This window comes from Maylandia zebra, linkage group LG7 (assembly GCF_041146795.1).
Source record: "Maylandia zebra isolate NMK-2024a linkage group LG7, Mzebra_GT3a, whole genome shotgun sequence".
NCBI classification, from domain to species: Eukaryota; Metazoa; Chordata; class Actinopteri; order Cichliformes; family Cichlidae; genus Maylandia; species Maylandia zebra.
Window position 1 is genome coordinate 50,887,241 of NC_135173.1, and position 27,114 is coordinate 50,914,354.

The 27,114-nt window shown below is 40.0% G+C and overlaps 1 protein-coding gene across 4 annotated transcripts; it reads left to right on the plus strand.

Annotated features, from left to right (window-relative positions):
• The first annotated feature begins 213 nt into the window (after positions 1-213).
• Positions 214-23,640, plus strand: amacr (alpha-methylacyl-CoA racemase). 4 transcript variants are annotated; one of them, XM_076886617.1, is made up of 7 exons: positions 620-695; positions 5,392-5,648; positions 6,071-6,214; positions 8,525-8,685; positions 17,430-17,616; positions 19,417-19,792; positions 20,490-20,623. In XM_076886617.1, the coding sequence occupies exons 2-6, from the start codon at positions 5,402-5,404 to the stop codon at positions 19,743-19,745; spliced, it is 1,068 nt and encodes a 355-aa protein (XP_076742732.1). In that variant the 5' UTR covers positions 620-695; positions 5,392-5,401; the 3' UTR covers positions 19,746-19,792; positions 20,490-20,623. The 4 variants fall into 4 exon arrangements, with proteins under 4 accessions (XP_076742730.1, XP_076742732.1, XP_076742731.1 ...); XM_076886616.1 differs by having other exon boundaries at positions 19,417-19,788; positions 20,490-20,619; XM_076886615.1 differs by lacking the exons at positions 620-695; positions 19,417-19,792 and adding an exon at positions 214-354 and having other exon boundaries at positions 20,490-23,640.
• Positions 23,641-27,114: the final 3,474 nt, after the last annotated feature.

Genomic DNA, 27,114 nt, shown 5'->3' on the forward strand with positions numbered 1-27,114 from the left:
CGGTTCTGCTGTTTACACCAAGTTGTCCTGGAGTGGTGTAACATTTACATATTTTATTTTGTGGAGTTGAATGCTCTTTCATTCAATCACTCACTTAAAATTACCCTATACGTTAGCGACACGTGGAAACTACAATTCCCAGAAAACCTAGCAGTTGTCTCTCTGAGGTCACCAGGAAGCTGCTTCTTCACAACAGACGGTGTTCGCTAATTATTCACCGGCGTACACCGCAAGCAGCCCAGCTAGGCGGAGTTAACCACTCTATTAAAACTAGCTCCCCCAGTGAACTCCTTCGGAGTTGTTTACTTCGTATAAACCTCTTCTGAACAAAAAAACATCTTTTCAGCTGAACAGGTGAGGACGAGCAGGAGGCTTGGAGGACGGTATATTTGAGTGAGAGTTGGGTTTTATACAGCCTGTTGGTTGCACCTGTGTAATTTGGCCAGAATTACTTTTTATACATTTAGCTACGATAGAAACTCTATGACAGTTATGAGCGGTTTGGTATGACTGTTTCGTGTGTGTTTCTTTCTTAAGTTTGTTACTGTTATGTCGTAAGCATGTAGTTGTTGTTTAGTACACACGTGATTCACCCCAAAGTGTTTCAGACATATCCAGCGGTCACTGTAACGTCAGTCTGCTCAGGCGCCCGGTGCACGCAGCTTCAGCAGAGGTGTCTTGTCTTCTCCTTGAAAGTAAGCCAAACTGCTCCTTAGTGCTATACAAAGTGTCGGACGCAGTGTGAAGATGTGCTCCACTTGTGGTGCTGTAGCCTCCCCTTGTTGCTTCGACTGTTCATGACGCATAACGTAACCGAGAAATAGCCCGTTTTGGGCCAAACTGCAGTCAGTGATTGGCTCAAAAGCATTGAGTTTGTTGGTAGAGTAGTGTCGTTACTTGGGTACTAAACGGAGCTACGTGTGCATGGTGCCATAGACAGTATAAAGTAACGGAAAGAAAGGATTTCAGTATAAAAGTAGAATCTTATACTGTCTGTGGACATTTGTGTACTGTAGTGTGCATGGTTGCACTCACTGATAATGGATGTCACTTTGACCTTTGAATAAAATACTCAGGTCCAGTTTCAAAGTCTAAAGTTTAAACGTCTCTGTCGCTGCAGACCACCAGGAAGGGTATTTCAACTGTGGTTTAGTTTGTCCTCTTCTGGTAGTCTTGGGTGCTTGAAAAGAAGACAACGGGACTTTCTTGTTCTTTAGTTCTGAAACAACTATTGGAGATTCTTAATGATCCTGGTTCATTAACTCACTATTGTGGATACCCCAGGATAATTCAAGGTGTGAATTGTTTTTTAAACATTACCACCCTCTGCCACAATGTAAGCTATTAAGGGCGCATGGGTCAAATTGTGACTGGGGAGGGATCTCGTTTCAAATATTTTTATTGAGAGCAAGTATCATGATTGTAGTTTTTACAAATTGACATAACATAGCTTATGCTCCTTTTTTTCTCTAAACTAACAAGGCAAATAATTAAACAACACCAACAACAACAACAACAAAAAAAAAAAAAAAATTCGAGGGGATGCTATAACAAAAACTAAGCTTACCAAAATATTCTATCTCAAAACTTCCTTTGTCCATAGCTCCTGGGCAAATGATGATTTTTTATATCAAAGTAAGTACGTGTCATTGGGCCAGATGCAGAGCTCTGGTTTATCTACCTTATGCCGTCCTTATTGAGATCCAAATTTTTCTTGTGCGTAGCGAAGTGCTTCGTTGGGATCTATAAAGACCAGTTCCGTACCATTGTGTGTCACCCTAAGTTTAGCCGGGTATAGAAGTCCATATTTAACTCCGGGTTGGTCTCGAAGCAGGTTTCTTGCTGGAGTAAACGCTGCACGTCGTTTTACCACCGCCTGGGGTAGGTCGCGGAAAATCTGAACGCGGATATCTCCGAGCTTCAGATTTTTCCTGATGGAGATTCTTCGAAGTATTTCTTCCATAGTATGGCAATAGTGTATCCTCACAATCAAGTGTCGTGGCGGGGCCTCTTCTTCTGGGGTCACTCGTAGGGCTCTGTGTGCACGGTCCACCAGTGGGGTTTCGTCCAGGTCTAGTAGGTCTCGTAGTAGCCTTGCCGCAAAGTCTCTAGGACGTTGACCTTTTTCTCTACCTTCAGGTACTCCGGCTATCCTTATATTTTTCCTCTTTGAACGCCCTTCCAGATCAGTGCATTTTTCGGACAGTTGTTCCACTTTATTAGAAAGTTGTTTGACTTTTTCTTCTAGTTTCACCACGGAGTTAGAAGTGATTGTCGCTGATTCTGATAGATCTTTCAGCTGTGCATTGTAATTTTCCATTACCGTTTTTAGAGCTGTGATGGCTTCATTATTTTCAGCCCTTAGCGTTGCGATTTCCCCACGTAGGGTGTCGCAAACGTCTATTTTCATTTGAGTTATCTTATTATCCAAGGAAGTAATCGCAGAGAGTACTTGTTTGTTACCTTGAGTATATTCCTCGAGTGCGGAGTTAACTGGCGTGCCAGCTTTGGCGCCGTCATTTTCAGTTGAGGCCACATCAAATTCGGTCGTTTCTGTCGCCACTAGCTTCGGATTTAGTTTTTTTGGAGGCATTTGGAGAAGAATGCACTCTTCACAATCCCTATGTTGCTTTGTGGGAAGAAGATGTATTACTTTGATATTTGTCGAAATTTCGTAAAATCAGGTGCAGGAGCTGTGGCACACGCGTCTTCACCCTCTCATTATCTAACCGGAAGTCCTACTTTTGACTGGGGAGGGATCTCAAGACTGCATTGTAGGTGGGTGATAGTTAGTGTCTGCTTAGTGACGGTCATTCAGAGTGGATGTAGACAGCCTCCTTTATCCTTTTCTTAAACAATTTCTCTTGGTCAAAAAGATGAACATCTACTATGACCTGGATGACTGAGGACCTGCACAGACATCCATCTTATGTTTTTACTATAATACATATTTACATGTATATGTTATACTTAGAGACTTAGAGAGTTTTATTGTCGTTGTGCAGTTTCTTGCACAGTGAAATTGGGCAGCTGGACCACAAGGTGCAAAAGTAAAGAAGGGAAAACAATATACAATGAGGGGAAAATAAATAAATAAATAAATAAAAAGCAATATATTTTTATACATATATGTGTGAGTGAACTATATACATGGTGTATGCATAGGAAACATTGAAACAGAAAATAGTCTGTCAGTATACTCTACACTACTTGCCAAAAGTATTTGCTTGTCTGCCTTCACATGCATATGAAGTTGAGTAACATCTTATTCAAAAACCATGGGGTTTAAAATATGTTGGCCCACCTTTTGCAGCTATAAAGGTGCTCTGTCAGGTTGAGGTCAGGTCTCTGCAGGCAAGTCAATTTCGTCCACACCAAACTCATTCGAAAAAAGATATATCGAAAAATATATATAAAAAGATAAAAGGATATCGGTGAGTAGTGGCAGCAAGTCGCGCCAGCGTTCACTCAACCGGAAGATGATAACTTGTACCTCCAATGGCATTGTGGAACCTGCTTTGTGGACTGATGTACAGTTTTGTTGGAACAGGAAGGAGCTAAGTCCAAGTCCCCACACAGTGCAGCATGTTTTACACCGCTTTAACTGAAGCTTTGGATTGCGCTTGGCGATTTAAGGCTTGGATACAGTTGCTCAGCCATGGAAACCGATACCATGAAGCTCTCTATGCAATGGTGTTGAGCTAATCTGAAGGCCATGTGAAGTTTGGAGGCCTGTCGTGATTGATTCAGGAAGTTGGAGAAACCTGGCTACTTCTATGCACCTCAGCATCCACTGACTGCTCTCTGTGATTTTAGGTGGCCTTCCACTTTGTTGCTGAGTTGCTGTTGCTCCCAATCACTTCCACTTCCACTGACTGTGGGAGTCACTCTGGCACTGATTGCTTTTTCACAACAGCAATGTCCTTAATAGTAGCAGATCCAGTTTTTCTTGGTTTGTTTTCAGCAGACCAACCACATTAAAACCTCACCAATTTTACACTTAACCTTGGGTAGGTCACTTAAGAAAGTCCGCAGATACGCAATAGAACCAATATAGGACTTTTAAGACCAATATTGAAGCTGATATTTAGTAAAAGTCTGATCATTTTTTTCTTTCAGAAAACATAGCAGCTACATGTAATTATTTATGAGTCCTTATTAAGCTAATATGACAGTGTTGTATAAATTAAACTGTTTTATTGTCCCAATAGAGAAGTTCCAGAGCTCTGGTTGATGCAATATCAACACTCATAATATGAGTGTTTCTGTTGAATGAGCATCATCCATCCCTCTGAACTCTCTTCAAATTTGTCTTCGTCTTTGGATTACCAATGTTTATATAAACCAAAATGCGTGTTTCTTTCATTTCATATATAAACTGTCTGCCATAAGAAAACTCACTATTTTGTTTATCTTCAGGCAAATTCACATTATAGTACAGCTCAGGTACAGTGTTGAAGCTGTGTGTTATTGCCTCTTAACACAGTCTGGCTCCATTGCCAATAACATTCACACAGAGAGTAGTGTTCTAAGGATCCTCTGATACGATGTGGCTTTGAAATCTGTTTTTTGATTTCTCACTCTTGCCAAGGTCGACCTCATTCCCCTTAAACAGAAGGTTTGTCGCCCAAGGATTTTTCACCCGAAATTGCACTTTCAGAGATTTGTCCCGGTTGCCTGTGTGTTTCCCTTTGATGCGCTGCAAAGCTTTCCATCTTAAAAAGAAAAAAATGATGTTGCTGTGTTGCAGCATGACCACAGCATCAATTTAGATGTTTGACGGATGTGCAAAGCATAAAATGGGCCCCCTTTCTCTGTCTTTCCCACAAAATGTAGGCACAATAATAAAAGATCATGTGATTGCAGGTCATGAGCAACATAGAAATGAGATCACATCAACTGATGTTACCGGTCCAGGAATGGGGCTGCTACTGTGCTGTTATTAACAGCTTTTTCTCCTCTGTCACAATGTGACACCCACTTTGAGCTGCAGGGCATAATCAGACCGTACCATTTCTGGCACTGAGTCCAGAAATGAAGCTGCACTTACAGTTAGTGCTAAAGGTTCCTCATTACAGCCAGTACAGTGTTGCTGTTATTGTTTTCATCTCAGTTTGAGGGTGTTTGTCGGTGAGTCATCATGGAAAACTGCTGTTCTGGAGACATGTACTGTTATATGAACTACATATTCTTGCAAACACTTTGACATAGACTGGCAGACTTTTAGACTGTATGTGTGTCTGAACAGATTTTTGTCAGCTAAACTTAAATTTCTCCTAACATCACAGGCTCTGATATTAGCCTCCCCACCCCATCCCCCCCAACTACTGCTATTGGTGTTGCATTGGATTGCATTAAACTGAAAGAAGTTTCTGTTATTTGATCCTATAGTCCTTTAATCATGGCACTGGCTGGGGTTAGAGTTATTGAGCTGGCAGGCCTGGCACCCGCACCCTTCTGCGGCATGATCCTGGCAGACTTTGGTGCCAAGGTGATCCGTGTGGACCGGACCAAAGTTCCTACGTCTTTGGACACACAAGCGCGGGGGAAACGATCTGTGGCCATCAACTTGAAGACCACGGAGGGTATAGCTTTGCTCAGGAAGCTCTGCATAAAGTCTGATGTGGTCCTGGAGCCGTATCGCAAAGGTGAGACCTGCAGCACAATAGTGCCAGCAAGGTGTCTTGCTCTCTACAACATTATTGTACTTATGTACAGAATTACTTAAGTAATTATAATGTTTAAAAACAACTTAATTCTTATAAATTCACTTACATAACAAGTTGGCAATTTAGGGAAAGAAAACTATATATCCTAATGTAACACAGAAGTATGGCTCTTTGAGTTATATAAAAAAACTTTGTGTTTTATTATACTCCTATTTTTTTTACACATAGAAGATTCTTAATTTTTAAATGCCATTGACTCTTATGTGTCTTCAAAGGGTTTACATAAGGTGACAAGCCACGTAGGAATATGAAAGTCTTTGAAAACCAACATCAGCAGTAGCAGAAACAGAAAAGGTAATGTGTGATTAAATTTACATGTGGACTTAATTTTGACTGCCCAGGTGTTATGGAGAAACTTGACCTTGGTCCACATGAGCTATTAAAGGAAAATCCTCGGCTGATCTACGCTCGCTTGACTGGATATGGTCAGAGTGGATCTTATGCCACCGTAGCTGGGCATGACATCAACTACACTGCCATGTCAGGTAACACAACTGTTAATGCTTTCAGATCAAAATTTTAGACTCATAAGACTGCAGACTTCATCAAATATTTATATGTATTTATTATTAATTGACATTTATTTTATCCTTCTTTTACGTGTGCACATGAGCTGTGAAAACAGGCCCTTTTAAGGGTGTCTGCATCTCACAGTTAGAAATGAGCTCAATGCTCCTTCATGTTTAAAAAAAGAAGCCAGTTAAGGTGGTTTAAGCACTGATCTAGGATGCTTCCTGGTCACTTCCAAGGTGAGGTGTTTTGCAGCAGAACCAGGATACACTGAGAGAATATGGGCCAATCCATTAAACACCAACATATTTAAATAGCATCATTTCAAAATTCTTTAAATAGAAATGTTAACATTTTCTTACCTACCATGTGGCGTTACCTTAACAACCACGAAGGCTTTTTTTTTTTATCCTTCTCTGGCTTTGTGATTAAACTGTTTCCTTGTTTCGTTTTTTTCAAAACAGTGTAGTTAGAACCATTTCTTCAAACTTAAAATTCATATATAAAAAGGTATGTACTCACATTCCCAGTTCCCATTTTAAAACTTCATGGCAGCGCTATAAACTGTGTGAAGGACTGCAGACTGACACAGGGTTTGAATAAAAGGGTTTGAAATGACAAGGGAGCCTTCATGAACTTGATAATTTGAGGTTGGGATAACCCTAAAAAAATTAAAATCTTAACAAGAGTGTAATGTGTGAATCTCTGAGAACAGTGGGAATGGGTTTAAGTCACTCATAAAGATGTCGGCATCTCACCAGAAGAACCGGAGGCAGGGACCTTTTCTGGCCATTCACTGTAAAGCCTAGAGATGGTTGTGTGGGAAAATCCCAGTAGATCAAGAGTTTCTGAAATATAGACTTGCACATCTCGGAACTAAATCATATCACATTCAAAGCCACTTTGATCACTTTTCCTCCCCATTCTGATGTCGTGGTGGTTGTGTTGATCATGTCTGCATGCCGAAATACACTCAATTGTTATTGGCTGATCAGATAGATAAAGGTAAAGATTCCTTTATTGTCGCTATACTTGGGCATCGTAAGGTGTAATTAGAGCAGAGCTTGCATTTCAGCAGACTAGCGTACATACATTCTTACGTGCTCTCACTCAGATATTTGTGTTAATGAGCAGTTGAGCATGTCTATCTATTAAAAGGACAAGTGGGCGTATGACTACAAACTCCCAAATGAGGTCTGATAATGTAAACGTACTTTCTAGTTGTGCCTCCAATTAAACAAGCCCCAAGAAACCTTTAATAAAGCAGGATTTACTGCTTTATTAAAGGGTTCTTCTTCAGTCTTGTTAAAGCATTAATGAGAATTTTAGAAGAGGTTCTAGATATTTCTTTTATTCATATTGTTAATATCAATCAGTTGGCACCGGTTATACCAGATGAACTTGATGGATTTTTGAAAATATATTAAAAAGCATTTAACCCCCCACACACATTCCCCTCTCTTTCACCTACGTTTGGTGTCTTTACGAAATGAAAAAAGGCCATCTGCATGGCCTCTTGCACTTTCATGGCCATATGCTGGGTAATAAATTGTACTCACTAACTGCAGCATTATTTTATTTTATTTTTTTCAGAGAGTCTTTGCAGTCACCCTAAAACTCTGTTCAAGAACACATTTCTGTTATAATTAGCCCATTAGTGGTTTCCTAATAATATCATTTTAGTTTCAGCAAAGGAGGTGAAATATTTTATACATACATTTACACTTACAAGGATGCATTTTAAAGGTCTAGATAACAAGTTTTGATAGTCTGTTTGGGCTTTATTTTGCAGCACACCAAGCCAAACTATCCATGTTTATAAAGGATTAAAGGGAATGATGACATCAATGTAAGCCGAGCCAAAAATATTGTCTTATATGGTACTTTGTGAGAAAACAACAGAAACGATTTTTTTTGGCCTTATTATAGGGCCACGGGTCAGATATGAACCCGGGCCGGCCACGCTGTGCTATACAGCATATGGTCGTCGCCTCATCCCAGTAAGCTAAGTCGGTGCCCCAAGGTCCTTTTATGCTATTCCTTTGTTACAGGAAAAGCAAAAGGAGGGAAAAAATACAAAGCAAAGGTTACATGCTGCTTTAGCAATGCCAGCAATGGATTTGACAGACTAGAAGAAAAATAAACCCATTGAAGGAGTTTTGTTCACTTGCGCACCACTAAATATCTTTCATGCATTGCTGTTTGTTGTGGCTCTTTTGTTTTCACTGAGCTCAACAATACTTGTTTTTCTGCGTAAAGCTTCTACTTTTTCATTCCTGTCATAGGCCTTTTATCCCGGCTGGGTCGCAGCGGCGAGAAGCCTTACGCTCCACTGAATCTGTTAGCAGACTTTGGAGGCGGTGGTCTTACGTGCGCTCTGGGGATTGTCCTGGCGCTGCTGGAGAGGACAAAGTCAGGGAAAGGACAGATCATTGATGCTAGCATGGTAAGCACCACTGATGTAAACAACTACTATCATGAACTGTATAAATGTAATAGTTAGAAATTTTTGTTTTTATCATAACATGCTTAAGGTGCTTGGTACAAAGTGCTTGGCACATATTCAGACTTACAGAAGCCCTGCAAACTTAAGACTATGTGTTCTGTTTTATGTTGCACTGCACTGTGGTAAACTGTGTGGCTGTTATACCTTTCCCCCTGCAAGAGCATAGGAAACACTAAGCACACTATGAAAAATTAGTTTAATGTACTTATTGTAGTATAATAAAAAAGTAATCAGTGCGATGTCCACTCCGCTGCCCGTGTGAGTATCTTCAAGTGATTGTATTTCCTGTGATAGTAGGATAAGTCATTAGGTGGATTCCTTGCAAACATCTGGTTTATTAGGCAAAGACAGAAAAATGCTAGTGGGTGTGAAGCAGTTATAAATGTGTGCTCTGAGCTTGTCTTATGACAGAAAAATGTTTAGAACCAGGCGGCTGAATTAAAGTGATAGAAAGTGTTAAAGTATTTACAATGATTTGTCAAAATGCTGAAAAAAAAAGAGCAGTATTCTTTGCTCTGAAGTGCAGCTACAGACTGACAGCCCTCACGTCAAATGCGCTGCACTGTTCAGATAAACAGAGTTGAGTCTGTCTTTAAACAGGAACATCACAACATCCTTTGGAGATTTTTGTTTAGTGCAATACGTTTGCAACCCTTTTATCCTGTTAGAAAAAAATAGCTACCAGTGTGGCTTGAAGTTGCAGCAGTTCTACAGTTTTTACATAATCCATCCATTCTTCTGTTCTCTTCTGCCTATCCAACTCAGGATCGGGCTATCTGGAGCCCATAGCAGCTGCCATAGGGCAAGAAGTGGGATACTTTTAAATAATAATTATATAAAATACTTCACTAACTGAGCAGTCCTGTATACTCTCAAGCCTATTAGACTATTTATCTATTTGTTGCTGCTGTCAGTGTAATGTTATAGAATAATATGAACTTAAACTAAACGACTTCAGAACTTTAACATATAACAACATTTACAGGTATGTTGTAATGTGTTACGTGTGTGTGTGTGCGTGTGCGTGTACGTGCGTGCGTGCGTGCGTGTGTGAAACCATGTAAAAATGCAACGGTATAAAATGCTGTGTATTTATAAAATGATAGATAGATATTCCTCTGCATTCCTAAGACAACAGTCTGCTTTTAGGATGGACTTTTTCTGTTTTCCCACATAGCATCCTCTGCACTTCACCGCTTCTCTTTAACTCATATTTGTAAATCTCTGGACAGGGAGGGATAAAACTCGATCATGTTTACTGAGATCAGCAGCAAACCTTTCAGATTAAAAGTCATAAATACGTGAAAATGATGCAGCTCTGTAATGTGTTTTACAGACTCATGGATCGCAGGTAATTGACGGCGGGAATGACGGTCAAGTTAGAGATGATCTTTTCACTCTGTCTTTTCACGCACTCTATCAGCTCAGCACAGCAGCTGTGCCATCAGCTGCAAAGCCAACAAACTGTACATGTAATTTCAGAGATGCCCTTCATAACTGAAGGATGTGCCAGACAGCAGCTGTAGTAGATAGCTGCAGTTTCGCAAGTTGAAAGAAGCTGCACATCTCACCCCTGTGGGGAACTGTTCACTGATCACAAGTTCTGAAAGTGAAAGTTATTTTGGCTGTAGAGAGATTTGAGATGCAGTGCTAAAGCTCAGAGAGGGGATGAAGTTTAATATTTTTACATTTTTAACTTGGGTACACAAGTTTGAATTTATTTGGGGTTTTATCAGATCCACTTAAGGTAAAAGGTATTAATACAGGCTCAAAGTTTAACACCACTTGAAAACGGGCAAAAATCATATTTTGCATGTTTGGACCTTAAAAATGTTCCAAGTAGAGCTTCAACATGCAACAAGAAGAAGTGGGACTGAGACAAAACATTTTTCTGAGCATACAATTGTTTGAAAACAATGCTTAAGCTGAAACAGGCCGTTTTACAGCAGATGAAAAGTTTAGGACCACACCTCCAAAAAAACTGTAAACCCCCCCAAAACATAAATGAAAGTTCCAAATATGAACTCAGTAGTGAGTAGCTCCACCATTATTGTTTTTGATCACTTCAAAAATTTGTTGTGGCATGCTTGATGCAAGCCTTTCCATGAGGTGACTGGGAACATTTCTCCAAGTGATGAAGATGTCCACACGAAAGGCATCTATTGTCTGGAACTGTTGTCCATTTTCGTAAACTTCCGTTGCCATCCATCCCGAAAGGTTCTCATTTGGATTTAGATCACGGGAAGAAGTGCCTTGTCCTGTGGGCATTGTGCACTGTAGCATTGTCTTGTTGAAAAACCCAGTTGTTACCATGCAAACAAGGGCCCACGAGGGATGCTCTCTGCAGCATCTGGACATAGCCAGCAGCCGTTTGATGCCGCTGCACCTCCTGAAGCTCCATTGTTCCACTGAAGGAAAAAGCACCCCATTATGGTGCCTCCTCCACTTTGGCGCATAGAAAACATTCTCATCAGAGAATAAAACTTTCTCCCACCTTTCATTGTCCCATGTTTGATGCTCTCTTACAAAGTCCAAACGGTCAGTTCTGTGGTGTTCAAGGAGACGAGGTCTTTGAAGCCCTTCAGTCTCAGATGCCGTCTGATTGTTATGGGGCTGCAGTTGGCATCAGTAATGGCCTTAATTTGGGTCGAGGATCGTCCAGTGTCTTGACGGACAGCCAGTTGGATCCTCTGGCTCAGTGCTGGTGAAACCTTTTGGGGTCTTCCACTTGTCTTTTTTGTTCCATAACCCTCAGGATCATTTAAGAAATTCCAAATGACTGTCTTACTGCATCCCACATCCAGCAGCGATGGTGCACTGCGAGAGACCCTGCTTATGCAGTTCAACAAACCTGACAAGGCAAAGGCCTTTTAACTTCTTGTTAGTGATGTTGATTGACTACATCTAGTAGTTTTCTCAGCTGCATCCAAGCGTTAGTGTAAAGCATGCTGCAACCAGAGTGAGTTGGGCTCAGCACCGTAGTTCCAGTGAAACCAACTGTTAGTACTCTTACTAGCATACCAAGATATTTTGTACAATTTCACATTCCAACATGACTGTGTGCACCAGTGCACAAAGCAAACCCCATAAAAATCCCATAAACACACTAAAACCTTGTGGGAAACCTTCCCAGATCAGTGGAAGCTGTTACAGGTGGAAAGGGTGGGCCAACATCATACTAAACTTATGAATTAAGAATGGGATGTTTAAGTTTATGTGCATGTGAAGGCAGAGGAGCAAATAGTTTTGGCAATATAGAGTATGTATTAGCGCTGTATTCAAATTCATAGAACTGTTTAATGCATTTTATGTTTGTTTGGTCTGGTGTAATTTCAATTTTCATGCTGTGTTACTTAGTGTCCTCACCCTCAGGTTGTTAGTGGCATAAGCATATGCATGTCAGCATCCACTTAATGAGGGATGCGAAATGCAGAGTATTACAATTCAGTATAAAATCTTTGGCTTAAATTCAGCCTTTTTATGAAACTTATAATATGTGTGTTAAATAATTTTTTTTTATTAATGCATACATAATTATGGTTTTACCCTACCTACCTATCCTATACAAACATGATCAGTACATATGTTGACTGGATTTTACTGTAGTATAATCCAGTCAGGTACAGCACTTTTATGATGGCTTAAAAAAATCTATCCTCCAATTAGAATAGAGACAGTTGATTAGATTGTAGAGGTGTTGGGAAAAGACCATTAATAACCACAACGTAAGACTGCACACTAAAACTTGCATCTTTCGTATTGTATTTAATTAATTTTAACGTATTTTTATTTTACTTGTAGAATTCTTAAGGCCAGATTTACTAGTGGGTTTTTTTTTGTTGGGGTGGGGGGTTGTTTAGTTTTTTTGAACTACCAAAAAGAATAAGCAACTTTGATAAGCTACTATTGAGATGTCCTAAATAGGCATGGTGATAAATTGCGACTGAAAGGCAATTTTGAATGTTATTATTTGTGATGTGCAAATTTATAGAAAATATCATATCAAAACCCAAAATTAAGATACTGTAGTATTTATGTTATTCTTTCTAACTTGATTTTCAAAGGTTTGAGGCTGGCAGAGTGGCAACTTCTTGCATTTTGTGCCAGTACTTACAGCTTTATTTTGTGCCTGATATGGCTGTCAGTATTGCTGCTAGGAGCATTTGTTCATTTGGGCTTCCAAGAGGAGAATGTTATGTTGGTGCAGGTGGACTGCTTGAAGCTGTGGGGTGGTGCCAGAGCTGTTGCTCTGTCCTGTTGTTCTTTATGCAGTCTCAATCAGTTCCTTCGCCCACCTGTTTTTCATCTCCTTCCTCTGCTGCTTTAAATGACCTGATTCAGTCTCACGGCTCTTCAGCCTTGAGTTTTGAGGCAAGCTGAAGGTTGAGGTTAGTTCCTGCAGTTTTGTTGGTCCTGGTGAAGTGCATCCTATCCACTCGTTAGTCCCTGGATAAGCTTCTGATTATTCACTAACCTTTCAGCATGTGGCATTTTCTCTCCCCCACTATCCAGCTTACTGTCTTTTTGTTGCTCTTTTTGTACTTCACTATTCTTTTTTCAACCATTTTCGTTCTGTTAATGCAAATGGAATGAAACTTCCCAAAGGTGTGTATTTTTTTGGATTTTTTAATTTTCAACATCAGCTCCTTAATAATATCAATAATATTCACTATACACCAAATTGTTCCTCTTGATTATATCGTGGCTATTTTTGGCCAATTGAAACCCATTATAACCACCTTTTTTGATTCCTTGTTACTGACAGTACAATATCATGCGATTTAGGTAAAAATGCTTTCATTCTAAACTCAACACATGAAAATTGTAGTTTTTTGTTAATTTATGTTGTAATTTATGTTAGGTCAGTCTGTCTAGTCTGTCTAGCTAGCCAGCTAACTAGGCCTCTTAGTTAGCTAGTTTAGAGTTTTTCTGTTAAATTATGTTGTAAATTCATGTTGCATGTAGCACCTTGGTTCCTGGAGGAACGTTGTTTCGCCTCACTGTGTACTGTTAAACTGTATATGGTTGAAGTGACAATAAAGCCAACTTGACTTGACTTGACTTAATGTTTTTTACCAAATTACATCATTTACCCATTTTTGGCCAAGCAAGCGATTTCATGTAATATTCCGAGTTTCTAGTAGCGGCCTTTGATGGCTTACCACACTCCAATGGACCAAAAATAATGAAACAATTTTGACATAGGTTTGATCTTAAGGATCTAATAGTTTGTGTTTGAGCATGACATTGCAGCACAAACATGTATTTGCAAGATAGACTGGAATAAATAATGATGCTGCAGTGAATTTCTGTCGATGCAGGCTATTGAGCCCAGTCAAACTCAGCTTTGAAGCACATGCTAAAAGCACTTTTACTCAGTATTTTTCATAAAAAGAGACCATACCCAAAATGTTAACTCTAAAAAAACCCAAAACCCAATCACAGGACATTTTGTTCAAACCTGCAGCTGCAGCTGCAGCTGCAGCTCAAACGACAACAGCACTGTTTCTAACATTTTGAGTTATTTTCCAGTGTTAGAAAATCAGCACTGCTCAGTGTTAGCCATTGTTAATCTTCAAAACTGACTAGGTTACTTTTAAACATATAACACTGTCAAAAGTGTTAATTTAACACTCAACAGTGTTGTATTTAACACTCAGAGGTGTGGACCCATATAGACACTCTCCAGTGTTAATTTAACACTGGAGATTTTGCTGTGAATGAAGTGAGAAGAAGGTGCAAAAGGTGCACCTCCAGGATTGCAGCAGCAGCCCCTTGCACCAGGTGTAGAAAGTGTGCTACAAAAACCACTCTACTGTGGTTAGTACATCTTGCTGCTAATGAGGATGAACACAGAAGCACACACTGGAATATAAAATTGTGATTTTCTTCTTGGCCATTCATTCAACCCCCCCCCCCCCCCAGTAACATTGTTACTGTTACTGACCTGCGATGATGATAAAAAAAAATATTAGGTTTCATCATTCATATGCTAAAAAATGTGAACTCTATTACTATTTTCCCCCAAAAGCGTAGTAATAATACATAATCTGACTGGTATTCAAAGGGTATAATATCTGAATTTGAATTATATTTTGGTTTTCATGACTAGGACTGGTGCTAATTTAAAAAATCAAGTCAATGAAAGTAGAAAAATGCTTTAATATATATGAATTTTATAGACATTTGTAACATAAACAGGGGTGGCCATTTTTGGCCACGAACAAGCTGAGAGGGAGTTTTTTTGTTCTTCTGTCACTGCACAAAAAAACAAAGACGCATAAAATTCATTGATACTGTTAATTATTGCTACACATCTAACCTCCATCATGGTTAGAAAAGAAATCAGATGGCATGTATTATTTTGAAAAGAAATTGGGGTTTTATGATGTTTTCCATTTATGAGTTCCTAGGATTATGTGATCTAACTGGTATTCAATGGTATTCAATAATCAATGTTGATGTGAATCAATGACATGCGCCAGACTCTACTATTAAACTGGTGTTTAAAGGGTTAAAATTTTTAAAAGTAATAACTATTTTATATTTATGAAAAGAACTGAAGTTAAGCTTTATGCAGAAAAAATGGCAAAAAACCATAAAAATAATAAAAATTTCATTATTCTATAAGTAGAATAATGCAGATGTTGTTTTTCAAGTTGTTAATGATACTACATAGACAGAACATCAATTTGATTAGTTTATTATATTGCCTTGGATTCTCTTTAATGAAGCGTGAGGTTGTAGAAACACCTGTTGTGGCCTGTTCTATGTGTCAGTGCAGGAGCTGATTAAATGCCCAGCAGTACACCAACTGCATCACAACTACCAACTGTGACACATGTTCGACATGATTTCTAATTTTTCTCTCAACATCACTGGTCTGCTATCAATTATATTATTAGTGTCCATTACTGTCCGTCCGTACCTGACATGCCTATCGTTTTGATGCTTAGGTGGGCTGCAGCCAGTGCCAGCACGCTCTGTATCTGAAGGCAGGGTGCATTACACGCTCATCGTGTGCTTTTCTGCCATTCTGACATACGTGGACATATTTAAATTCACACCTGTGGGCACTTTACAGACAATTTCAGGGAATTTAGAAACATTGATTGTGAAAGAGTCACTTGAAGGTATGATTACCTGTGTGTGCAGCTTCCTTTGCTTTGCTGATTTTCCCCCCATTGTTTAGTAATCTACTCTGAAGCTTCAGTGTTCATTCTCACTGCCCTCCGAGCTCTTTTCAGTGAAACGACTCTGGAAGGCTCGCTCAACACTACACTTTATACTTGGCAGCAGACAACAGACAGGCAGTATTTAGATGATAATAGAAACCACAAAAACAGCTAAATATAACTCAAGATAATAAATACTGGGTGCTTGTTCAGCAGGTGGATACAGACACAAGTCCAATAAGCAGCTGCTTGCTAATGTTTGCCAAATCGATTTAAAAATCTATGATATGTCAGTGTTGTGTTCCTTAGTTATTTGCGTTGCTTCCAAGCGGTTAAAGATATCAATGATTGCAGGTTTTATAGCTTTAAATAAAGACAGACAATGATCTCCTATTTTTCTCCTATTTTTGTGTCAGCTCTTGCTCTTAGAGATCTTATTGAGGGGATGAGTGGATTCAGCTGCTGTATACAGTATGAGGTACACAAGAAAACAGACTATTAACACTGCACTCCACACTTATGGTCTCATTGTTCTAAACCAGAAATGCATTTTTCATGAGTGAAGATAATCAAAAGAGAAAGCAATATTCTTCAAACAATAATTTGGGGGTTTTTTTGGCAGCGAGTAACAGTGAAATCACTGAAGCCCCGACTAGCTGGAGATCTTTCTCCACTCTGCTTTGTCTCTGACGGCTCACAGAGCTGTATTATATAGATGCACAGCTTGTAAAATCCGGGGCTGATGCCAGCATTGGTTTTTATGATAACCATTTGGCCGGTACTAGTGTCTTTGTGCTAATTTAGTGCTGTCGTTGACCCTTCTAGTGCCAGGCAAGTAAAAAAAACAAAAAAAACGTGAGGGGAAAAAACAAAGTCCAAGCACAAGATTAATGTGACTCAAAGCTTAAACTTCAGCCACTGCCATAGTTAAATGTTAATTATGTGGTATGTATGTTTAGCTGATGTATTGATAAATCCAGTTAAACGTATTTGCTCATGTAACCCTTAATAATAAGCATGCTGTCAATTAGAGGTCACACAAAGTGATTGTAATCAGCAGTAAGAGAGTGATGGTAGTTACTCTCTTACTGCCTTTGCAGAAGGACTATTGCTGACTGATTCCCTCCCAGCAATGTTATTATTTGCATTTTTTATGTCATGCATTCATTATTTTTTTGATCAAGCTTTTTCTGTTTACTCAGCAGCAGTGGAAGCGGCACCAGTTTAAATAAGCTCTGAATACAGAAAGCTGTGTTAGTATTTAGAATGTGATTTGTGCGTGTCGTTGTTGCACTGACACCACATTTCATCTTTGCTTTGTATTTTCTGTTCTCTAAAGATTTTCATGCCAACCTGCTTAAAAAAACAATATCCTCTGTCATATGTGTGACAGTTATCTACACTCACACTAATGAATTAAAGGAAAAAATAAAAATGAAAAGAAAATTGTTTCTTTTTTTTCAATGACATGAAATATGAATCCCTGTCTTCCTGTCTCATACTCTTCAGGTGGAAGGAGCAGCATATATGGGTTCGTTTTTATGGAAATCTCGTAGTATTGGTTTGTGGAACCGGTCTAGAGGAGAAAATATGTTGGACAGTGGAGCTCCCTTCTACGATACCTACCAGACTTCGGATGGACAGTTCATGGCTGTTGGTGCCATTGAACCTCAGTTCTACAAACAGCTGCTTAAAGGTTTGTTGACTTATTTGAATCAACAATAGGAAACATTTATGGTGGCTAAGAATCAAGTTTAAGGTTCAATCCAAAAATGAATGAATCAGAAAACTGCCTGTAACCCATCCAATCATGACTCTGATCAATATTTGAGCAAAGTGAAGCATTACAGTACACTGCCAAAGTCTCGAGCTAACCCTCATTGCTTCATATTTTACTTGGAAAATTGGAAATGAATGCAGCGATTTGTTGAAACAGGCAAACACTGAAACTGAATTCTTACAACAACTTTTACTCTTCAACACAGCTTGGATTCTCCTACACAAGCTTTTTTTTTGTTGTCATTTTTAAGTGGTCGTCAGGAATATTTCTCCTGACTTGTTGAAGATCATTCAAAGCCCTTCTTTGGATGTTGGCTGCTTTTTGTTTTGTTCTCTGTCAAGATGATCTTTCAGTAATATCTTTTTCAGTGATAACTCTTTCAGTAATCTTGAGGTCTGGGTTCTTTCTATCCAGGTATTCTTTTACTGCATTGACAGTGTGTTTTGATGCTGAAAAATGAAGCCGTTGCCAATCAGATGCTTTCCGGGTGGAATCACATGGGGGATCAAAATCGGACAGTAGTTTTCTACTTTCGTAATTCCATCGGTTTTGAAAACATGCCCAACACCACTGGCGGAAATGCAGGCAGAAACAGAAAATTTAGCATACCTCAGCCTTCTCTCCCTGTTTGCCTTCCTCAACAACAGCGTTTTTAGAGCCACGCTTCCACTGAGACTAGTTCTGATGAGGCTTCAGTGGATGAATCAACTGAAGGGCCAGATGCATCTCTCAGCTTCTGTGTCAGGTGTGGATTTTTTTTTTACCTTTTTCATAAGGATGTGACTTTCAGATACTGCTCATCTGCTGCAGAGTTTTTTGGTCCTGTCACTTTTTTTTCCTGTCCACCTGTCCAGTTTCCTCAATATTTTTTACATAATGTACATCATGCACATGTGTCAAGTTTTCAGCTAATGGCTCAATGGTGCAAAAGCTATTGAAGGCCTGTCAAACTGTCATCCCCTGAGTTAGGTGCCTTTTTGAGGCTTGGGCGATTCATAGGTCAGTATTATGTGGCACAACATTTCTCTAAAAATGGCCAAAAAAGAATGACGAGCCGCCTCTTATCTCTCAGTAATATGAAGCGTTGGTAGGTCTGCACGGCTTCAGGGTGCAGCATGTCACCATCAATTTCTAGGTCAATGCCTGAGAGTAGTTTGTCATCATGAAACTGCCCCAGTGGGAAATGTCCCGTGGGAAGAATTTCCAGAGAATTTCCAGAGCTGGTGGGACCTCATTCTAAGGACCTGCACTTCCAGGACCCCGCATTCACAGTGCCACCACGTTGTGGGATGGATTATCTCAATATGGCAGATGTGCCCACTACCACATGGTTAAAATGAAGTTAGTGTTAACACACAGGAGTTGTTTCAAGGCAGCATTTAGCTATGATGAAATGTATACAGGAGTAATTGCTTATATGCTTAAACTTAATTGATTAGAATGGGTGTTTTCTTTTGGATCTTTTAGAGTAGAGGAACTTGCAGCAGCGACAATTTGTGCACAGGATGTTGATGATCAGATAAGGGAAAAATAGAGCGAGCAACCGGACGTGAAAGCAGGGCTTAAAGAGTTTTAAAGGGATGAGTAACGTTGAAGAGTATACATAAATACAAGTCAATAAGTTAAGAAGATAATTAGGATCAGGCTTTTGATTAAAGAGTCCCAGATAGGATAAGTTAGGGAGGTGCAGGAAAAGGTGTTTTGTTTCCTTTGCAGAAGATCTCGGCGACCACAGGAGGGACGAGGATCCTGGAGATCTCGAGGTCCGAGACCACCAGAGAGGGTCTGAGCGAGGACACAATGTATTGCGACCTCTGGTGTTCCAGAGGTCGAGAGAGGGAGTGTGGAGCAGGGAAATTATTTTACTGCTATTGTTAAATAATTGTCATTATTACCATTGCATTAATAATATAATCTGGAGTTTATATTGCATTCAGGGGTTGAACAGTGTGTGTCTTTCAGAAAGACTAAGTTGCAGGCTGACAGGAAGTTGCAGGTTTGCAGAGTGTGCCTTTTGCAGAACTGAAACCGAAAGCAGAGTCTAAGTGCAGGTTATTTTGAGGAGCATTTGAGGACGAGACACAGACAGTAGGTGAAGAGGTGACACAAAGAGCATGTGAGGTCAACACATACACACACATTAGTTAAATTTATTTAGAGGAACCGTCCTTGTTGTCTCGGCAAGAAAGAGGAACAATTCATTTTAAGATAAGAACGGAAAGTACCAAGCCATGAAAATAGAAGATGATTTTCTAGGTGAAAAGTCATTCTGGTGTTGATCTGATCTATGTATAAAATGTACCGGTGACGCATGAAGGGGCGTCAGTAAACAAACCCTGATGCTATAAAATATCTGTTCATGCTTTGATTAAGTCGAGGACTACTGGCTGTCTGCGTACAGAGTGTCTTCCCACACGTGTGTTCATTAAAATCATTGTTTGACATACCATGTATTCATTATATGAAAATACTGCGCTGCTGATCACTCCTGTCTGTCGTATTTGGCTGAAAGAGAAATTGTGCATAAGAAATTACAGAAAAAAACTGCTATATTAAAGTCAGTGCTTAAATCCTGCACATGGAGTCATTATTCATTATTTAGTAGAGCAGTAACGAGTGGTTAAAATGATTACATCATGTGGCCAACTTGGACCTTCAGCAAGATCAGCAGCCCATACTGAGATGAAAGTGTTGGCTGCTTCTGCACCAGCTTGTTATACTGAAGTTTATTTAACTTGATATTACTTTTGGGTCATAAAAAGTTTTGTTTTTTTGTTTTTTCTTTCTAGGCTTAGAGTTGGATGCTGGAGAGTTGCCTTCTCAGATGAGCTTTGATGATTGGCCAGAGCTCAGACGAATCTTCACAGAGCGTTTTGCCTCAAAGAGCCAGGCGGAGTGGTCAGAGATTTTTGATGGGACTGATGCTTGTGTTACACCTGTGTTGTCTTTTGACCAGGTGAGCTCACACCCACATAACCGGGAAAGAGGCTCTTTCATGAAGGACTCCAGTGGGGAAGAAAGCCCCCGACCAGCCCCGGTTCTGTCTCGCACTCCTGCTGAGCCTTGCCTCACCTCCGACCCCGTTACTGGAGAACACACGGCTGAGGTCCTACAGGAGTACGGCTTCACATCCCCACAGATAAACCAGATGCTGTCAGCAGGAGTCATAGAGTGCAATGCTGTGAAGGCAAAGCTGTAAACAAACAATCAAAACAGTCAAGTTATAAATGTTTGAAAATCACACAGTGGCACCACCTTTTAAGATTTGAAGGAATCAGTAATTAAACATGTGATTGACATACTGGAAATAAACAACTGGTTTGGATAAAGCAAAGCTACATGCAGAGCACATTTGAGTGACTAACAGTAAGATTATGTCTAACATAACTGCGAACAAATCAAAAGAGAAACTAAGAAAGTTATTTTCTTTTCATAAGCTAGGATTTCACAGGAGGCTGCTGTGTGCAAAGTAAACAAAGATTTTTACTAATTCACTTCTGCCTATGTGTCTTGATTGGACAAGACGCCCTCAGAATATGTGAGTGAATTTTTTTTTTTGCAAAGCACACCTACTCTATTAATCATAAACTACTGATATCTGCTAAATTATCCAGCTCAGGGTGAGCAATGGTCATACATAGCAAAAGAGGATTGGATATCTCCTGAAAGCTCAGCAGTACCAATAACTTTAAATTAATCAGACTTTGTTGTTGTTTTGCTCTCCCACAACAGCTTTTGATTTGTGTGCACTAATTCTGACACACAGATTGTTTAGAAAAAATGGTTGTAGCCAGACATGATGTCACCCACTAAAATCATCTTTTCAAGACGTTGGCTTGGGGTTTCAAAGCTCACCCTGCGTTTTTTTATTCTAAAGAAGGCCATAATTTACACGATGAATGTCAAGCTGTATTAAATGAGATCAGAAACCAGTGTTCGTGATTCATCGGTAAACTGTTTACTGAAGTTTTCAATTAGCATTAGGCTTGTTTATATCCAGAGGAGCTGCCCCCTGCTGGCTAATTGAAAGAATGAAGTTCTGAGGGACTTCCATGGGCTTAACTTTTCAAAACCACATGGAGACCTGTGTCTAACATTCAGTAGATCCGACTTTCGTGTTGCACTAACTGCACATTTCAGAGACAGGAAACGTTACGCCTACAAAGTGAAAGTAAAACTACTGCATTGATTATGTTGACAGGAGGCAACTTGGTCCTTTTTCGTGTAAGTGAAGTTTAAGTCACTTACCAATATCTCTCTTGCAAGCTACTAATGCAACTCTGCAAGCTCAAGTTAGGAGGCTCTGAAGATGATTCAGATTGACTAAATAAATTACTCAGTAGCTCATTGGGTATACATGTTCAGCTGCTTGTTAATCCTAATCCAATTAGCCAGTCACCTGCTGAAGTTCAAACTGAGCATCAGAATGGAGATGGAAGCTGATTTAAGTGATTTTAAACAGGGCACAGATGTTGATATTTCAGAAACGGCTGACCCGGCAGGCTGGCTGCCTGCTCAGCCCTCTCTAAAGTTCAAAGGTAATGGTCCTAAAAAGAGAAAATATCCCCTGAATGGCAGTTATTTGGGTGAAAATGTTTGGTTGATGCCAGAGCCCCGATTAGAATAACCATTCATTGCAGTCAGTGTATGCTGAAGAGCATTTGTGAATTCACAACACCTCAGATCTTGAAACTGATGGGCTACAGCAGCAGAAGACCACACCGGGTGCTGTTCCTGTTAGATAAGAACAGGAAAAAGGCTGCAATTTGACAGTGAAAGAATGATAACGCATTGCATGCTCCAATGAGTCTCGAATTGCAGGAAATGGTCAGAAATTGATGTAAAAAACAATTCTGCTTTGTATCAATGGTTCATCGTTGTGGCGGTGTAATGGTGTGGGGAATATTTTCTTGACACACTGGACCCCTGAAGCAACTGAGCATCATTTAAATACCAATGTGTCCATGCCAGCTGGCCCAACCCCCTCTGTGACCCTGTGTTGGATAAGAGTTACATAGATACATGCATGCATGTATGTCAGAGGGCCCGGTGGCGCCAGTGTCCGGCAGCCTCGCCTCTGTCAGTGCGCCCCAGAGCAGCTGTGGCTACAATGTAGCTTGCCATCGCCAGTGTGTGAATGTGTGTGTGAATGGGTGAATGACTGAATGTAGTGTGAAGCGCTTTGGGGTCCTTAGGGACTAGAAAAGCGCTATACAAATGCAGGCATTTACCATTTACCATGTATGTATGATTGATTGACTAACCTTGTAGTTATGTGAAGAGAACAAGTAAACTGCATTACCTAAATACAAATGATGTGGAAGAACATGAGAAATTACCATAGTTATGTTTAGTATGCCTCGAGACAGTCAGTAACATCTCAGAAATATTATTAAATATTTATTTAAAGCCCATTACTAATAAATACAGACCTTTAAATTTAAATTTTAGAGCCCCAATCTGCTCAGCAGAGAAGATGGTGAAGCAAAGAAAAGATGTGCAAATGAGATACTTCCCTCCCTACGTATTCATAAATACTTGCGATCACTCATAGATGTTGTTAGTCGTGCATATTAAAAGTGCTAACGAATTTCCAGAGGATTGAAAACATAAATGAAACATAAACATAGTTTCACAACAGTCTAAAACGTAAAAGAAAAATAGCGTAGGTGTGCGTATATTACAGTCTTATTACAGATGGCTCCCTAAAGTATTTCCTAAGAAGCTGAAAATTTTAAAATACACATACAGGAGGGTAAGGAAATCCTCACAGGAGATATTGCATTCTTTAGGAGCTTTCATTTCTTTTCTCATCTGTAACATTTTGTACATCACAAGTTATTTAGTCATCTTGCTGCATATTTGCATCGCTTCACTGCAGCCCACTGGTGCCGCTAAAGGTTCGAATGATTTTGCTCCTGAAGTAAATCAGTCTCCCCCCCCCCCCCCCCCCCCCCCCCCGACTTCATCGAAAGTTGGCAAACACATCCACAATGCCTTTTTAAAATGCAAACATATTCCTCTTCCCTGGAGTATTGCAACACGTCTGTCTGTACAGTATATATCATTCCACTGTGATCGCATCCTTTAAAGACAGAACAGGGAAGTACAGCAGGAAGTACTAGCAGTAACAGTGACCCAGTGTGCCGAGCGGTGTGCTTTAATGTCTGCAAAACTAGCAAAGCTTTAATGACTCACCATATATTTAAAATAATTGGCTGTGTTGGGAATACATGTAAACAAGGACGAATGTCATTTGATTGAGAGAGAGCAGAAGTGTGCAAAGATTTAAGGTCAGTCCTTCAGAAATCAAGATTTCTCATTTGCTCCTTATTGACAGACATTTTTTATTCTTCGTAGACAGAGAGCTGAAATGTTTACCTCTAAGATGATGATGACCTGGAATTTGTGGCATTCAAAATCAAATTTACTTCCCAGTAAAGCTAACATCATCTTTGACTCTTTACAACTGAGTGTTTCCCTCCATCTAGCAATAGCAGAGTTGCCAGCTTTGTTTACCTGGTCAGTTTTTACTTGTTCCTGCATTTACTATTACACATTGTGCTGCAGTGTAAGACCTTGAGACATGTAAGAATGTGAGGAATGTCTGCGTTGTGACTTGAAACATCTGACTCTCATCATGTCAGGTCAAATACAGGGCAACTGAATGTGAGCTTGCATCATGGGATTACCTTTAAACACACTTTCATGTGAACGACTGTCAGAAGTTTTAAGGAATAATGTAAAGCGAGAATGGCTTCAAAAATAATACTGTGATTTTTTAACTATAGCTGTTATGGTGTACAGAGAAAAACAAGTGATCTGCTATGAGGAGGCTTTATGAGGATGCTTTGCTTGAGCTGTAGCTGTTCCAAGTACAGTTGTTGTCAGTACAGTTGTTTACATGTCAAAAATTTAATCCACAAATTTTCAGTAGGCTTGATGTCGTGGCTTTGGCAGTTCCAATAGCTTAATGGAGCCATTTTTACATAACTGCAGGCCATCAGTGCAAACAATTGTACATAAATACAAGTTATTCAGTTATGTCACTGATGTATATAAACTGTCACCCTCAGATGTAAGGAAATTGTTTAGCATGCACAGGAACAACCCAGGAAGCACCAAAGCTTAACCCTGCCATGAAACTGCTGGAAAACCAGCATCATTGTCCACAGTGAAGCAAGTTTTACATCGTCATAGACCGAGAGGGTGCTGACCAAGAACAAAGCTCCTGCTCTGAAGTCAACACCGTCAAGCTTGATTAAAATTTTCAGCATATGGATTAGCCAAATGCCTTCTGAAGAAAAGTGTTTTGGTCAGACGAGACAAAGATTGAGTTATCTGGTCACAATGACAAGAGATATGTTTAGAAGAAGAAAAGTTAGACCTAAGAACACTGTACCAACTGTAAGCATGGTGGTGGTAGCATCATGCTCTGGGACTGTTTTGCTGCCGGTAGTACTGGTACATTGCACAATTTGGATGGAGCAATGAAGGAAAAACACCTCCAATTTTAGCTCCACCTGATATCAACAGCACTGTTCCAAAAAATAGTAATGTCAAAGTATCTTACTGTATATTTTACAGTTTTAAATAGCCATAGCCATAGCCCTGACACTACATACTGCCCTGTCACACCTGGAGAAGAGAGACACGTATGTGAGAATGCTGTTTGTAGATTACAGCTCAGCATTCAATACCATCGTTCCCTCGAAGCTGGACGGGAAACTGCAGGATCTAGGACTGAGCAGCTCCCTCTGCAGCTGGATCCTTAGCTTCCTGTCTGACAGACGCCAGGTGGTCAGACTGGGCAGCATCACCTCATCCCCCGTCACACTGAACACTGGTGCTCCACAGGGGTGTGTACTGAGCCCTCTCCTGTACTCACTCTACACCTACGACTGCACAGCCACTAACAACTCCAACATCATTGTGAAGTTTGCGGACGATACTACAGTGGTGGGTCTTATCACCAACAGTGATGAGACGGCTTACAGGGAGGAGGTCAGCGCCCTGACCCACTGGTGTCAAGACAACCATCTCACCCTCAACGTCGCAAAGACAAAGGAGTTGATAGTGGACTTCCGGAGGTGCAGAGAAGTACACACCCCCATCACCATCAACGGCGCTGCTGTGGAGAGAGTGAGCAGCTTCCGCTTCCTTGGTGTACATCTGGCTGAGGATCTTACGTGGTCAGTACACACAAACAAAACAGTGAAGAAGGCGCAGCAGCGCCTCTTCTTTCTCAGGAGACTGAAAAGATTCGGCATGAGCCCCCGCATCCTCAGGACCTTCTATCACTGTGCCATTGAGAGCATCCTCACTGGATGCATCACCACCTGGTATGGCAACAGCACCGCCTACAACTGCAAAGCTCTCCAGCGAGTAGTGCGGTGCTCTGAACGGATAATTGGAGGTGAGCTTCCCTCCCTCCAAGACATCTACAGGAAGCAGTGCCTGAGGAAAGCGGGGAGGATCATCAAGGACTCCAGTCACCCCAGCCATAAACTGTTCAGACTGCTTCCATCAGGAAGGAGGTTCTGCAGCATCCGGTCCCGTACCAGCAGACTGAGAGACAGCTTTTTCCATCAGGCCATCAGACTGCTGAACACGTCATAGACACCTCAGCTTCACTACTGGAACTTCAACATTATGCACTCCATACTGTACAGTAATGCCACTGTTTTGCACATGTCTCACTCTGTATATTTTATTTTATATATTTTATTTATTGTTTACTCTATTTAATTTGTAAAATATGTGCGCACACACACACACACACACACACACACACACACACACACACACACACACACACACACACACACACACACACACACACGTAGAAAAATATTTAGTATACACATCCAGAAATGCATATACTATTATATATTGTACATATATTTATTAGTTTCAGATGTAGCCATTCTTGTATTTTGCTTGTTTACATTATTGTATTTTGCACAACTCTGTTGCTTGTGAAGCTCGCACACAAGAACATGTGATGTGACAATAAAAGTGATTTGATTTGATTTGATTTGTTTTGTTTTGTACTGTCTTTCTAGAATATCATGAAATTTACATAAGTAGACTGTGATTTTACATGTCAAAGGTAAAATAACATAACATCACTGTAAATATAGTAAAACACAATTTACTTGTTTTTTAAATATATTTTTTGTACATATGCATATATAGATTGTAAAAATACATTCACAAATGTATCATGATCTCACAAATATCTGTCCGTTATTTGAAAGATCGAACTGTTGAATTCAAATGTAATGCTATGGAAAAGTATATAACATGAGTCCTATAAGCTTGTGTTACATCACATAAGTATTATTATTGTTGCTATTTAGGGCGATCGTGGCTCAAGAGTTGGCAGTTCGCCTTGTGATCAGAAGGTTGCCG